The 14,027-nt window shown below is 44.8% G+C and overlaps 1 protein-coding gene across 1 annotated transcript in view; it reads right to left on the bottom strand.

Moving 5' to 3' along the window:
• Window positions 1–533: 533 nt before the first annotated feature.
• The window catches only part of slc25a26 (solute carrier family 25 member 26), a 40,400-nt gene continuing 26,906 nt past the window's right edge, over window positions 534–14,027 (bottom strand). Inside the window, exons 6-10 of the mRNA XM_036531262.1 lie at window positions 12,399–12,443; window positions 8,686–8,755; window positions 6,288–6,352; window positions 4,549–4,622; window positions 534–678 (exon numbers count right to left, since the gene is read on the bottom strand). Coding sequence (XP_036387155.1) covers window positions 582–678; window positions 4,549–4,622; window positions 6,288–6,352; window positions 8,686–8,755; window positions 12,399–12,443 — 351 coding nt within the window. The 3' untranslated portion in view covers window positions 534–581. The remainder of the gene's footprint in view (window positions 679–4,548; window positions 4,623–6,287; window positions 6,353–8,685; window positions 8,756–12,398; window positions 12,444–14,027) is intronic.

The following is a 14,027-nucleotide window of genomic DNA, read 5'->3' as shown; positions in this document are numbered from 1 at the left end:
AGTACTGTAGATCCCATGTCTGAACAGAGAGAGTGAACAGCCTCGCTGTTTTCCTGGCTCTGATTGGATGAGTTATTGGATAGGTTGACCTTCAGTGCCTGTATACCCTTAAGCTCCTCCTGTAAATGCTGACTGTTGGGGAGAAGCCGATAACTCTCCACCTTGAATCTTCATCTCAGCATTTAAGTTTAGTGCTGTTGTGCTGGCCCAGGCAGACTACCGGAAGAAAAATGCAGACTTTTGATGGACTTTAGAATTTTATTTCTTAAAAAAGCACGGTCTTTAATAACATTTCATAGAGAGAAGATGGTTCAGTAGTAAATTCCTATGTCTGAAAGCGATCTGTGTTGTTAAATAATTGGAATTTACACTGTTAAACTCAATATGCCGCACACTGTTGACCAAGAATGCAGATCCCTGGGTAATGTGATCGGGGAGTGAGTGCGCTGCCGACACCAGGTGTCCTGCATCATCTCCTCTGATGGCCAGTTCAAACTGGGTCAGAGAGGGGTCTTCATAAAGGGGGGGGGGGGGGGGGGGGGGGGGTTCCAACCACGCCCCTCGTTCTGGATACCATGCTTCTACAGCAGTAAGCTGCGGACCTTCTCGTAAGCCCCCAGGAAGATGAACCCCCCCATGCTGATGGAGGTCATCCGGGGAACACTGCCAGCAAAAAGACTGAAAAGAAAACAAGAAGGTATTACTTTTTTTTTTTTACTTTGGACCAGTAATGGTTAAATCCTTTGCCCATGTTTGGCACAATGATCATGCAATCTAATACCAGCATCACATCTAATGAACCCAAACCCAAACCTAATAAACAAGCTATTTAAAGCAAAACTGGATTTGAAAGGAATCAATGGACTTTAGAGAAAAAGCCTTCAAGTCTATCATACACTTACGTATTTCTGTTAGGATATAGGTGTAGGGATGAAATGTATTCAGCGAGAGACTAAAGATGAAGTCTGGTGGAACGTGGGCTTAAAAGCTGTTGACATTGGAGGGGGTTAAATACGACAGCCCGTAAAAACACTGCAATCTTTCAAGGCCTTCTCCGCGCAGCTGTTTTCAATATTAATCCTGGCCTGGGGGCCGCTATGCATGACAGATAGCCAGCTGACACCCACACACGTCCCTCTGCCCTCCTCAAACCAATGGCTCATCTCTCCCCCCACCCCCGTCCCGCCCTCACCCCAAAACATCACTACCAAGCAACAGAAAGGTCGCTCTGCTCCTCTCCACTCCTCTTCACTTCCAGCTACCGAGCAGTGCCACGTTGACAACGTTCCGAAAGTTCAAGCGCGTGCCTCTGTTTTCGTGGGATTTCCAGGCAGTATCTGGCAGGGACCCGCCAGTGGAATGGCTGTCCTGTCTTTGCTGTGTCAGACCCTTGAAGGGTAGAGCACCTGTGGGTGTTTTACAGCTCTCCATTTAGAACGGGGTCACCGATGGCCTTAACCGCTAATACATCAATTTTGTCAACTGCAAAGCAGTACAAGGTGCCAAGCATGTCAGAGATCTCTCGACTATTCCAGCGATTCACAGAACCCAGCATTTCGAGGGCTCCGGGTCGGATCGGGTGTTCAGAGAGACCCCGTGCGCATGTGTGTAAACGTTAGGAAACTACGGAACAAATTAGCAAGGAGATATTTCTCAAAATGTGTCATGAAAGCATGGAGCACACGCGTGTGGCCTGCGTGCATTTATCACTATCATCGTGAGCACTGAAATAGAAAAAGTTATGTATGCCAAATATCACATTTCTTCAATACCATCATGTGACATTTATATATATATATATATATATACATGTATATATATATATATATATATATATAGATAGACATATAGATATATATATGTATATAAATGTCACATGATGGTATTGAAGAAATTATATATATATATATATATATATATATATATATATATACATATATATGCAACTTATGCCTTACAGCTGTGAAAGTGCTACCCCCGAGACCCCCCGTATGTGTGTGTGTGTGTGTATCCTATATAGATTATATATACACTGTACAGATTTTTTTTTTTCAAATAAAACATGAAAGTGAATACAGACAGGGAGTTTACTGAATGACACAAATCACCTCTTACTCACATCACTTGTTCTTCCGACCTGAGTTTTCCAAAGGGATACTCACTCAGGATATGTGCTTTACTCACTGTATTGTAATTCCTGCCTCACCCCTGCGACATAGCCTCAACCTCCCCTCCCTGCGTCCTGGCCCAGCTCAATCTCCTCTCATTTCCTGTCTGTGAGCAACCCCACCTGCTTGGGATGAGGTGGCTGCTTTTCTCCAACCTGCCCCTGGGGCTGCCTGACTCACCGTGACATCACCGTCCCGACCATCATGCTGGCCCGTCGGCCCTCAGAACGGCCAATCGCCCCTCTATCAATGACTAAAAGGCTAAAAATACCCTCTGACTCCTGCCCAGATGCTTGGACGAGGGACAGACTCATTAAACAGGCTTGTATTAATCAAGACTGCCGACTCCAGCTAGCTGTAAACCTGTGGAGATGGGGCACAGGAGAAAACCCTCTGACCGCAAAAAAAAAAAAAAAAAGTTCCAGACTGACGATCAGACCGAGCCTCACTGCAGCCCTCAGACTACAACTGTAAAACACTGGCTGCCGACATTCAGACAATGGGGAGAGAAAACTGAGCCAGATCCCAAGCAGATTTTTTTTTTTGCTTATTTGCGGAGAAGCGGATCAAAGTCTGGGAAATCTAGTGGTGAAACGCGGTGTGACTCGGTGCTCTGATTGCAAGTTGTTTTGGTTTGTGTGGCGAGGAAGTCGACACAGGGCTTGGGGGTGAGCAGACAGATGGAAGCACTTTATGGCTTCACTAGACTGCAATTGGGCCTATTACCATAATTACAGCTTTAAAGCAGAGCAATTTGTACGAGGCATGTACCAGCGGAACTGTCAAAGCTCTGCCCCGTGGAATTATAGTTCCCTTTCCACTGTATGTGTTTTGTAAGGAGCTGTGTACTGCTGCATTAAAGAGAAATTTTCTACATTCTTCCACATTGTCCTTCTTACTAGCTACTTCCACAGCTGCATAGGAATTCCATGCAGCTGTGATATGAATAAATGAAGATAAAGGTAACAATCACTTAGAGGGGAAGAAAAAAAGAGACGGGAAAAATCAAAGAGGAAACATCAAACGAATGTTCTTTCAATTACTGCAGTTAATAAGGAAGTTGGAGAGATTATTGTGAGGTTCCCTGTTCATCTACTGTAAATCTTCTCTTCAAAGGTGTATGAAAATATCACTGCCATGTGAGACCACTAACCTTGCACTAATGTGCAGATACATACTCATACCAGCCCATTGACAATGTGGAGTAGTGGCAAGGATCAGTGCTTCTAACCCAAAGGTTGCCAGCTTCCCTTCCGGGGGGTGCACTGCTGTTGCAGCAAGATACTGAACTGAACAGCTTCAGAATATGCCCAGCTGTATGACGATATGTACGATATGTAAAATGTCACTCGTGATAAGTATGTCCCCTAAGAAAACACTACTAATTTAATTTTCAAACACCACCACAGCAGCATGGTGTAGTGGCAAGGAGCATGGTTCATAACGCTTGTTCGATTCCTCACTAGGGTGCTGCTGTTGTACCCTTTGGCAAGGTACTTAACCCACAATTGCCTCAGTAAATATCCAGCTGTGTAAATGGATAAAACTGTAACCTACCGAAGCTCCCGATAAAAGCGTCTGCTAAATGACAATAATGTAATGTAATGTAACTTGTGATTGCACTTAGATGTGTGGCATTTAGCACAAAACGTTACCTTCAGCTTTAACTTTATAACAGGGCATAAACAGATCAGGGAAGGGAATTTCATAATCCTTCCAATTTACTGAGGTAAATTAAAAGCTAAATTAAATGTTTTAATCAGACAAAATTTCAGTTCAGATAAAATGAATAAAAACTGAATGAACATGTGACTCTTCTCATCCAATCGTATAACAACATCTTCAACTGACGGAAACAAGAAAAGCCTGCAGCATGAAAACCAAAAAATCCACAGGGTCCAGTATATAAACCTGTAGGCTCATTTACCAAAACCGACAAATTCATATTCATGTCGATGGTGCAAGAAGAAAGACTTCGACTGTTTCGACTGTTATTTGATTATCAGGCAGCTCTATCATGAGAACTCAGCTGAAAGACTCTCCCCAGTGAATCACAAAATCGAAACAAGCAGGAGCAAACTGGAACGAAGCGTTGATGACGCACTGCATACTCCAATACTATCAAGCAGAGTCAAGCAGAACGAAAGGGCCATGAGAGCACAATGCCTGAGAAAATGTGGAATGTCAACAGTTTGCAATTTATTCCATTGTAACATTAACTGTATATATATATTTTTTTTAATATCAGCTGTATTCACTCATGTTAAATCTGTTTTTTTTCCTGTACTAGCGGTTATGTATCTAATGTGAAAGAATTGCATCTACATGCTACAAGCTTCAACTGCTCTGCAGGCTCCAGACCGCAGCAGGTCGTACTCACCCTCGGAGTCCCCTGCTCTTCCAGACCTCATACAGCACCACAGGGACGTTTCCGCTGGCCGTCCTTGTCCCTGCCTGCGTTGGTGAAAAAACAGAGAGAGCGCTGTATGATGGATGGCTCGGCTCCCTCTTTTTCCAACCCGCGCCCCCTCGGACGCGTGGAACACCTTGTTTAGTCTTCACCGAGGAGAATTTCCTCGGGTTACCCGCCCGCATTCGCCCACGCTACACCTGTTTGTTTTTTGGAGTACCTGGCGTTTCATCCGTCTGGGTTATGCTCACGCAGCTCGGCTAAGGATCACATGCAGCCATTTTTAAACATGAACAAGCTAATTCGGCAGGCGGGGAGGAGGTGGTGGGGGGTTAACATAGCTGCAGTCTACGCTTTAAATCAGGTTCTTTAATTCTGAGCAGACAGGCATTTTCGATCTCATGTGTCACATCGTGTTTTCGGAAACCTTGAGGGCCCATCGGTTATGCCGAGTCCCTAATTGATGAAATGAGAAGGAAATCCTGTTGATTCATACATCTGCCCTTCAGAAACTGTTTCCCTGGTTTTCTGGAGCAAACCGCCCCACTCCCTTTTGACAGATTTTATTTTCTTTCAGCCGCAGAGCTGAGGAATGAGGCGTCTTGCCATCCAAAGTACACAAGCCCCACATGCAATTGGTAGGGGCTGCACAGACATGCAAGGCTCTCCTCAACACCTTCCCTATCCAACATCTCCCAGCATTCTCTCTAATCTGGAAACAGACAGTGCCGAGGAAGGTGCCGAGGGGGACAAGTCCTGGTTACGGCACCTCTGTTGAGGCTGTGGAAGCTGTTGGGAGGAGCCCTGGGCAGCAGAGGTCCAGCAGACCTTGAGACAATTCAGTACTGCAGCAGTCCACTCTGCACAGTAAAATGCGTCCGGCAAGGCTTGGACAGGTTCCCGGGACACCCCTTAGCCAAACTGCCACAGTACAAGAGGGCTCTTTCATTTCACTAACGATGGAAATAAACGTTTTTTGAGCAGGAGGTAAACTGATGTGAGGGTTTCTCCACTCGGCCACCTCCGAACCTAGGCCATGCCTGCCAGCGGGTGCTGTTCAGAGGGAAGTCCTTATACACTTCAGCCCCAGACAACAGATCTTAGATCAGCTTTCCCATCACAACTCCTACTCCCCAGCCAGTAAGTCCATAACTCTGATCCTGATCCAGGATGAGTCACTAGGGGCAGAATGTGGGCACACATTAAAGGGATAGGAGAGATGTCCTCCCACATTTGTGACCATCGCTGCCAACTGCAGCCACATGTGAGTGCAGATAACCATGACCATGGCAACAGATGTGACAGAGGGGAACAGGCTATCGGTCCATGTTGACCAAGACCCTCCATTCCCACCTGAGGAGGTGAGGCAAGCCAGTGTACCAACCCAGCACAAACTAGTCACTTCAGTTACTCTCATACACAAAGAAATTCAATGTAAAATTAATTCAGGGGCTTTAGCTTTAGTAGTATCAACATGTGCAACAGGCTGACATATGCAGAATGTTGATAAAGGAGTTAAAGATATGTTTCCATTTACACTGGGGGTTTTATGGCTGTACTGAATAACCAGCCACTAATCTTGCTTTGTTTCCCGATCACACATTTCTGTACAGGTCTGTTTACGTCGGGGGATGTTTTTTTCACCTAGTTTTCCCTGTCTGCTTACATTTCACGTCCACTGACACCTCCCAGCTGTTCACGGGCCTTACCTTCGCCAACATTATTCTGGTCTTTGCTACATCCAGCGGGGTGGTGACAAAGGCAGCTACTCCACCTGGAGTCATGCAGCGATACACACATATACACACCAACAGACAGAAACAAGTTAGTGCCAAAAGGAATATTTTGTGCATAAAGTATCTGAAACAACAAATTAATTATGACTTACAGCCATGGTCAAAGACGAAGCTTATGTCACTTGCTGATATGCATATATACAGTGACTGCATACTCCTAAAAGCATGACTAAACAGGAAAAAAAAATTCAACCAATGACTTTTCCTCAAATTAATTTAAAATGAGTTAATTTTGTATCACTGTTGATGAGTATATCTTTGTCAAAACAGAATATGAATGAAAGTATGAGTAAATAAGGAGGGCTGTATATAGGTTGCGGAAACTCAGTGTGATCATTTCCGTGAATCAGGCCGAAGGAGGGGATCGGAAGCACAGCCCTGGCTGTCATGCAGCCCTCGCACCTGCACTGAGACCTCTCAGTAGGCCTCGCGGCCCCATTCGAGCCAGCACCAAGGCAGCTGAGCCACGGAGCCCCGCAACAGGCCCGCCAGAGCACTCTTTAGTGTCTCTGTGCTCTGCTCCGATCGTGCTGGAAGATCTGGGCCGCGGCCTGTCCAAGTTGGAATCTCCGTCTGCGCGGGGATCCTGGGATGTCCCCGCTGCGAGAGCGGGGCCAACATCCCATCCCCCAGTGCGATCTCCGCCCCCCTCTCCCCGACACCCGAGTGCGATCTGCGCCTCTTTTTAAACACCACACTACATAGCAACTGCGCTCAGTAAACACTGACATATGGGACAGTGGAGAAAAAAAAAAGAACAGGTCTGGAAAATTTTCAGCCAAAAAATTTTGCTGTTACCAACATGTTTCATTTTTTGGGGGGAAGGGGTGGAAGAAGGGGATGTGGACATGGAGTGAAAGCTGCAACTCTGGATCATTTTCTGCATTATTTTCCCCAGTTTTCCATGGATTTCACATTCCTTATGCGCACCCATATACTGTATGCATTACACACCCTGTAAACCTCGCTCTGCTGTGGCTCGCCTCTCCCTCGTGTCTGAGCTCAACCGCAGAGTCTTGTGTGAAGACACACACCGCAGAGTTCACAGGCCATATGGGAAGGCTTGGGGCATGAAGGTGAAGTAAACCTAGGCCACTGAAGAGCCATGGGACCCACGCACCATGAACTATGCCACGGCACAACGGTTACTGCTGGTGTCAGGCTGCCTCCGGGGTTGCAGTATCCACAGCTACAGTCTCCATAGCTACCACAGCACAAGGGCCTTGGACATAGCCTCCATGGTTTTGGTCAATATGGATGTCCTATAACTGTGGTATAATTCAGTTCTCCTTTGGGCTAAGCTCTAGCATCACAGTAGTTACTAGTTGCCAGCCAATAGTGTGGGGCCATTACACAACAGGGCAGGGAAAATAAAACTGGGTTTGTCAACTCACCATGCTTTCTGAGCCTTTGAGTACAATCAACTGCTTTCTGTAGCTTAGGTTTAGCTCTTCAACTTTGATGTGGTTTAGAAGCCTGGCACTGGCATGGCCAATCCAGTATGAAATGGTAAACCGAGGCTTATTCCAATAAGCGGTACCATTTTTTATCCATTACTATTTACAAATTACCAATACTTGACCAAACCCAGTCCATGCCAGTGTGTTTTTAAATTTGTGTGACATTTCAGGAATCAACAGAAAAAATTTCAAACCTCGTAAGTTATCCATTTCATTACCATGAATCATGGTAATCATCTATGTACGGCAATTAAACACTGCGCAATAAATCTGTCACTTGTAAGATGCGCAAGTCCCCCCAAGCAAATAAATAATGTCAAAACAATGTAAAATATACATCTATTGCTCCATTTTTAATGAACTAAACAAAAGTGTTGCAGTGAGAAAAGATTCCAGGTGGGATGGCCTGCAGCCATGCTCTGGGGTCCTCTGGGTGCTGTGTTCACATCCCATCCCACCCCATCCTCATGAATCTGTTCTGTCTGTCTGGCCTGTCACATGAGCCGTGAATTATGGGCTCTTGTTGAAATGGCTTCAAGCCCCAGAGCATTGTGGGTCAGACATCTGTGAGGGCCGGCACCCAGGGCAGGCCCCTCTTCCCCTGACGGCCATCTCGGGGTAGGACACCCGAAACCCTGCCCCAGATACACCGGCAAACCCTCTTCTTCAGTGCATGGGACCCTCCTGCATCTCTCCAGGCAAGGCCTGCCGTTACACAAACTGAGAAACCTGTTGCAACTGAGACAACCTGTATGGAATTTTTCAGGAATGCAGCTTTAGTAAACTCTATGTATTCCTGGCTTTCCTCCCCTCCCTGTGCCTTTCCCAGCGCAACATATAATCCCTTGCACCTGCAAAAGCTCCGCACACAGCCGACTGCCAAGAATACAGCGCGTGACCTTGCCTCCATGACCAAAGACTCTGTAGAGAGAGAGAGAGAGAGAGAGAGAGAGAGGGAGAGAGGGAAAGAGAGAGAGAGAGGGAGAGGGAGAAAAAGGGAAAAATAGAGAGAAAGAGAGGGGGGAATGAAGTTATTAGAGACATTTTAAACACATCTCAAACCCCACTGGGTGCACTCAGAGGATGGGAACCAAGCGACACAGCTATTTTTGAGTTCTCTTTTCAATGTGATGTCATTCGCTTATTTTCCCAAGAAACTTCACAGGACATGCTGAAAGAACAGAGAGATACAGGGGTTGGGGGGTGAACAGGGACTGCACAGGGAATGCTGTAAAGGTTCAAAATTCTCCGGCTCAGCAGAAAGTTCTGAAGATAAAGTTATACTCTACCATGTGTAAAGATCATTACTTGCAGCTTGCTGAGGGGGTTGGGGGTGGGGGGGTGCTTGTGTGTGCAGAGTTTTTTTTTCCTTTGTTTTGTTTATGGGAGTGTGACCTAGGATAGTGAGTTAAACAGATCAGCAGCATCCCCAACACTGCGAGTAGAAAATAAATTAATAAATGCCTTTACACAATGTTCATCCTGGTGCTTATGTGAGTAAATAGCATATTCCACGCAGTGAAAACACACAGGCCACATTTCATCGTTCCTCGGCATACAGCTCGGGGCGAAGGTCTTGCCTCAGGTTTGACAGGTTCAGCTACACCTGGTACAGGATTATGTAACCTTTCTAAAACAAAAACAAACTTAAGTAATAATTCCAAGTAATAAACTAAAAACAAACTAAACAAAGTGCCAAACTGTAAAATGTTTGAATGAGGAAATCACAAAAACACTCTAAAATGATTAAAAATGCAAGATTCAAACACAAAAACAACTTTGGAAGGAAATGGAGTGTGGATCCAAGCTGAAATTTCTCTGTCTGCCGGTGCTACAAGTTCCCCAGAGAAGCCGAAAGTGTAGATAATTAGCAATCCTCTTTTAAAGCATTACAATTGTTCAGCTGCCCTGAATAATGAATGGCTGATTGCTTTAAGGTAAGCCATTTGTAGAACAGCATGAAATAATTATATATATTTTCTTAAAGAGCACCATGGCCCCAACCAAACTCCCTGTCTCTCAAACACAGACAATTACTCACGTTCCCACAAAAAATAAACAAAAAACACTTAAACATACAAACTAAATGCAAACATACATGACTAAATACACATACACGCACTCTCCATCATACACACAAACAATGTACTTGACTGCTCTCTCTTGCCCTCTCAAATAAACATAACAAAACACACTCATACACATAAATCAAACATGCACATACACACGCACACTCTTTCATCGTAAACACAAAAACTGTGCTTGACTACTTTCTCTCTCCATCTTTCTCACATGCATGCACTCTCTCTCTCACACACACACACACACACACACACACACACACACACTCCCTCTCTATCTCTCCTGCAGACACAGCAGAGTGCAGGAGACAGGGGCCAGGATTCCTCATGTGTAATCCATTAGGTTGCAGATTGAATGGGAGACTTTGTTTTCCCCATCAAAGGCCGGGGCGGTGGAGAGCCATCCTGCTCTCTCACTCCTCCCTTATGAAGAACAAATTGGAAGTAAATCCGCCTAGCCACAGAGCATGGAGACCCGGGCAGGGCCCCCCGTTAAGTCCTCTGCACCTGTCCAACCCCACCCTGTGGGCTGACGGGGGCTTCCTCATAAAAGGGTATGTCCATAACCGGAGGTAGCTCGGAAACTACCCTCTCGAAAAGAGGACCGTTCATTTTACCAGTGATATACTGCCGTGCTTTACATTAGATTACATTATTGTCTGTTGTACCTTGCCTAAGGGTACAACAGCAGTGCTCTAGTGGGGAATCAAATCCACAACCTTTTGGTTACAAGTCCTGCTCCTAACCACTATACCACACTGCTGTCTATGCATTCCATTCATGATTGATTTCTGCAATGCTCCTTTTACTGGACACTTTGCACTGGTGACCATTTCTGCGCACCACCCGCCAATCACAATCCATGAACGTAGCACAAACTGGGGATGCTACCTGACAAGCGCAACATTAGATTAAAGACAAGACAGCATTACATTAGCATTTACTGATTATAATGTTGGTAAAACTTATATTCAGTGTTTGCCTGTACACACACACAGTGCCATCCTGGAAGAGCAGGTTATCTCTGACAGTGAGTGGGTCTGGTGGAGGGTTGTTCTGTTGGTTTCAATGGAAAGATGGTGACGTGCACTGATTGCCTCCACTAAGCCTGCAGCTGCCATGCGACGGCTGTTCTCCTGGCTGTGCATTAAAAAAAAAAAATCAGAGATGCTGCACATTTTTTCCCTGAACAGATGTTGATTCTCCAAATTAAAATGCCACACACTAAGGGCTTTAATGAATAAACTGTTATTCAGGGTCTCTGGTACCATGAAGTTGCTTGGCTTACCTCGCTCAACCCTGTCCGAATCCTGGTCCCATGTGGGGCATACCAGGAAGACTCTGCCTCCTAATTCCATCTCATGAGTGGACCAGAAAGTTACAGCAATGCTATTGCTATTTCCTAGCTCAGCTGCGTGAATATGCACTGTGTGCATGAGTCAAGTAAAATAAAACTCGCTATGCGCACATCTGTCTGAAGTACTGAAGTGCGCAATCAAACTCACAGAGCATGTTATTTAGAGCAAACCCACTAGGTACATTTGTTCACACCATAGGTCCTGATGTTTTTCTTCTTTCTGTGTCCCTATTCAGTGAGTCAGGATAGCACATGCTCTGTTTGAGTGAGAAAATGAAAGACACATATGGTTATTGATGAAGAGAAAGGAGGGCTAGGCAGGGACAGCTTCTCTGAGCCCAGTGACTGGTTCCAATTAGAGGTTATAAGTCTATCGTCTGAGCAGGACAATAGATTTTCATGAGAAAACTCACAGAAAACTTTTCACTTGAGAACGTGAAGCTGGTTTTTCAAGAACGATCTAGAGGCGCGACTAGTGGCCATTTGCACACTTCAAAAAACACAATTATGCGTTCATTTCTATACAATTTTTTTTGACGATTTTAAGGTCAAGTGTCTCCATTTGGAGGCCCTGTAATATTGTGCCATGATTGTATCTAAAGTGGGAAATTCCAGAGATCGACCAATAGAACTGTTTTTGAGAGAACAGCCTGCAGATGGCCGAGAGAATGCCTTTGAAAGTCTGAAAAAAAAGGTTCCATGAATGACACTTCTTATTTCAGTGAGAAAGTGAACTGAGTCTCTCCCACAGCTGCGTGCCGCATTGTCCTTTTCACGTTCCACAGGGCCCAGCCGTTAGGCTAATGGAATTTTCTGCCCTCACTGGAGAAACATGATGTCATTCTCACAAATGCTGCATTAAAAATCACTTTTATGTAGTGAGAGCAGACAATGGAAGGAGAGGAGAATGGCTGGATACAGTGGGCCACATGACAAATTGCAACTCCATTTAATCTTTACTACGGCAACCATTAACAGGAGTATAATTTCAGAGCTCTATTTCTAAAGAGATACCGCTAAAGAGACATGGCTGAGCTGTAAATGTGTTAATTCATACACAGGCGGTCGTTTTTATTACAGGATCATTAAAAGAGCAAGTTACAGGAGGACATGGAAAAATACGTACCTTCAAATACTCCCATAAAGGAAACTGAACCAGGGAGAATGGAATCTGAAAGCAAAAAAAAACATGATATTATTTACATTAAATGAAAAATGTTTTTTTGACAGGGAGTTCTTTCAGTACTTGTAGATATCAATAACACCAGACAGACAGATAGATAGACAGAGACACACACAAACAGATGGATAGTGTGATGGACTCTACACTATAGATACAATATAAGCCTTGATGGGTTGAATGATCTGTTCTCATCATTAAACTTAATATTCTTACTGCTATATTCTGCTCAAGGGACAGCTAATGTGTTTGGATTTTTCTGCCATTAGGCCACTGCATTTTCTGTTGTATTCTGGATTAGGCCCAATGAAATTTTCCAACACCATTTATGTGGGTTTTTTCACTGGAGCGCCATACGTTTATCGATTGTTGACTGGAATGATTTTCGACAGGGCTGAAAAAGGCACAAGATCTTTTCGGTGCAAGCTCTAGATCCAAAATAAAGGCGCACGTCCGGCTAGGCTTGTGACTGCAGCAGCCGGGGCCACTCGGGACGGATGATTAATACATGAGGAGCCTGTGGTTCAGGCCCGGGGAAGGGGAGCAACGTGACGGACACCTGCCACTGGAAACGTGCTATCAGCTCAGACAGGAAGCGACAGGGAGAGGAAATCGATGTCGCTGCTGTACGCTGAGCTGACAAGCTGAAACCTCAGAGGACGCCTGTCATCCACCGCAGAGAAGGACTCTTTTCTTCTCGTCCACACAAAGGTCACAGCAGGTCACCGCTGCAGACCCCCTTCTCCAGCCCCCCCCCAACCATTCCCTCTGACTAATGGTTTCTCCCAAATTCATTCCCACATCACCTGGCAAAGGATTGGAACTCATTCTGGAATATTCTTTTTTTCCCTCAGGAAGACATTTCCTGTGCCCTGCAAACAAGAAAGGCTTTCTTGAATCGTTCTGAATATTGAAGCATTAGCCTTTTGGTTTTCAATTATATGATATTACAGGTACAAACCAAGTAATATAACTTCTCTACAGGGACAACTTCCTCAAGTCATAAAGCTTATGTTTATTTTTTTTTTTACAGAACTCAATGTGAAATAGTTCAAGAGCCCCTCCTGAGTACATGGGCGACAGAAACGCAAAACACACTTTTCTTGCAGCCAGAATTAGTGCATCTGTTATGATGCATATGCTGAGAAATTGATTTTCACAGCCCTATTTGTTAAACAGCAAGTGTTCAACATTGGAGAGAACGTACAACTACAATGACCACATGTCTTATATTAAGAGATACAAGATTCAAGATTTCTAGGTCCTCGTGGTTTCTAGGAATCCTTACATGGGCCAGAATTGATTTACAGATTTAAACAACACTGCTGGCAGAGACAAACCTCCATGAAGTTTGTAATGGTCAGATTTATGTTAATAACCCATTTTCTCTGCATGTAAAGCTTACGGCAAAGCCAAGAGGACTGGAATGCTCCTTTGTGGAAATGACTGATCTTACTAGAACATGATGAGCGGCTCTTACCAGTGATCTAGATATGATTTGTGCAGCAAGAGGAAGCAGAGGTACTGCTCTGTAGACAGAGAGAGAGAGAGAGAAAGCAAGACAGCATGGCCTTT

Source organism: Megalops cyprinoides, chromosome 6, assembly GCF_013368585.1.
Source record: "Megalops cyprinoides isolate fMegCyp1 chromosome 6, fMegCyp1.pri, whole genome shotgun sequence".
Classification (NCBI taxonomy): Eukaryota; Metazoa; Chordata; class Actinopteri; order Elopiformes; family Megalopidae; genus Megalops; species Megalops cyprinoides.
Note: the sequence above shows the minus strand (reverse complement) of the source record. Positions and strands in the feature narration are given on the sequence as shown.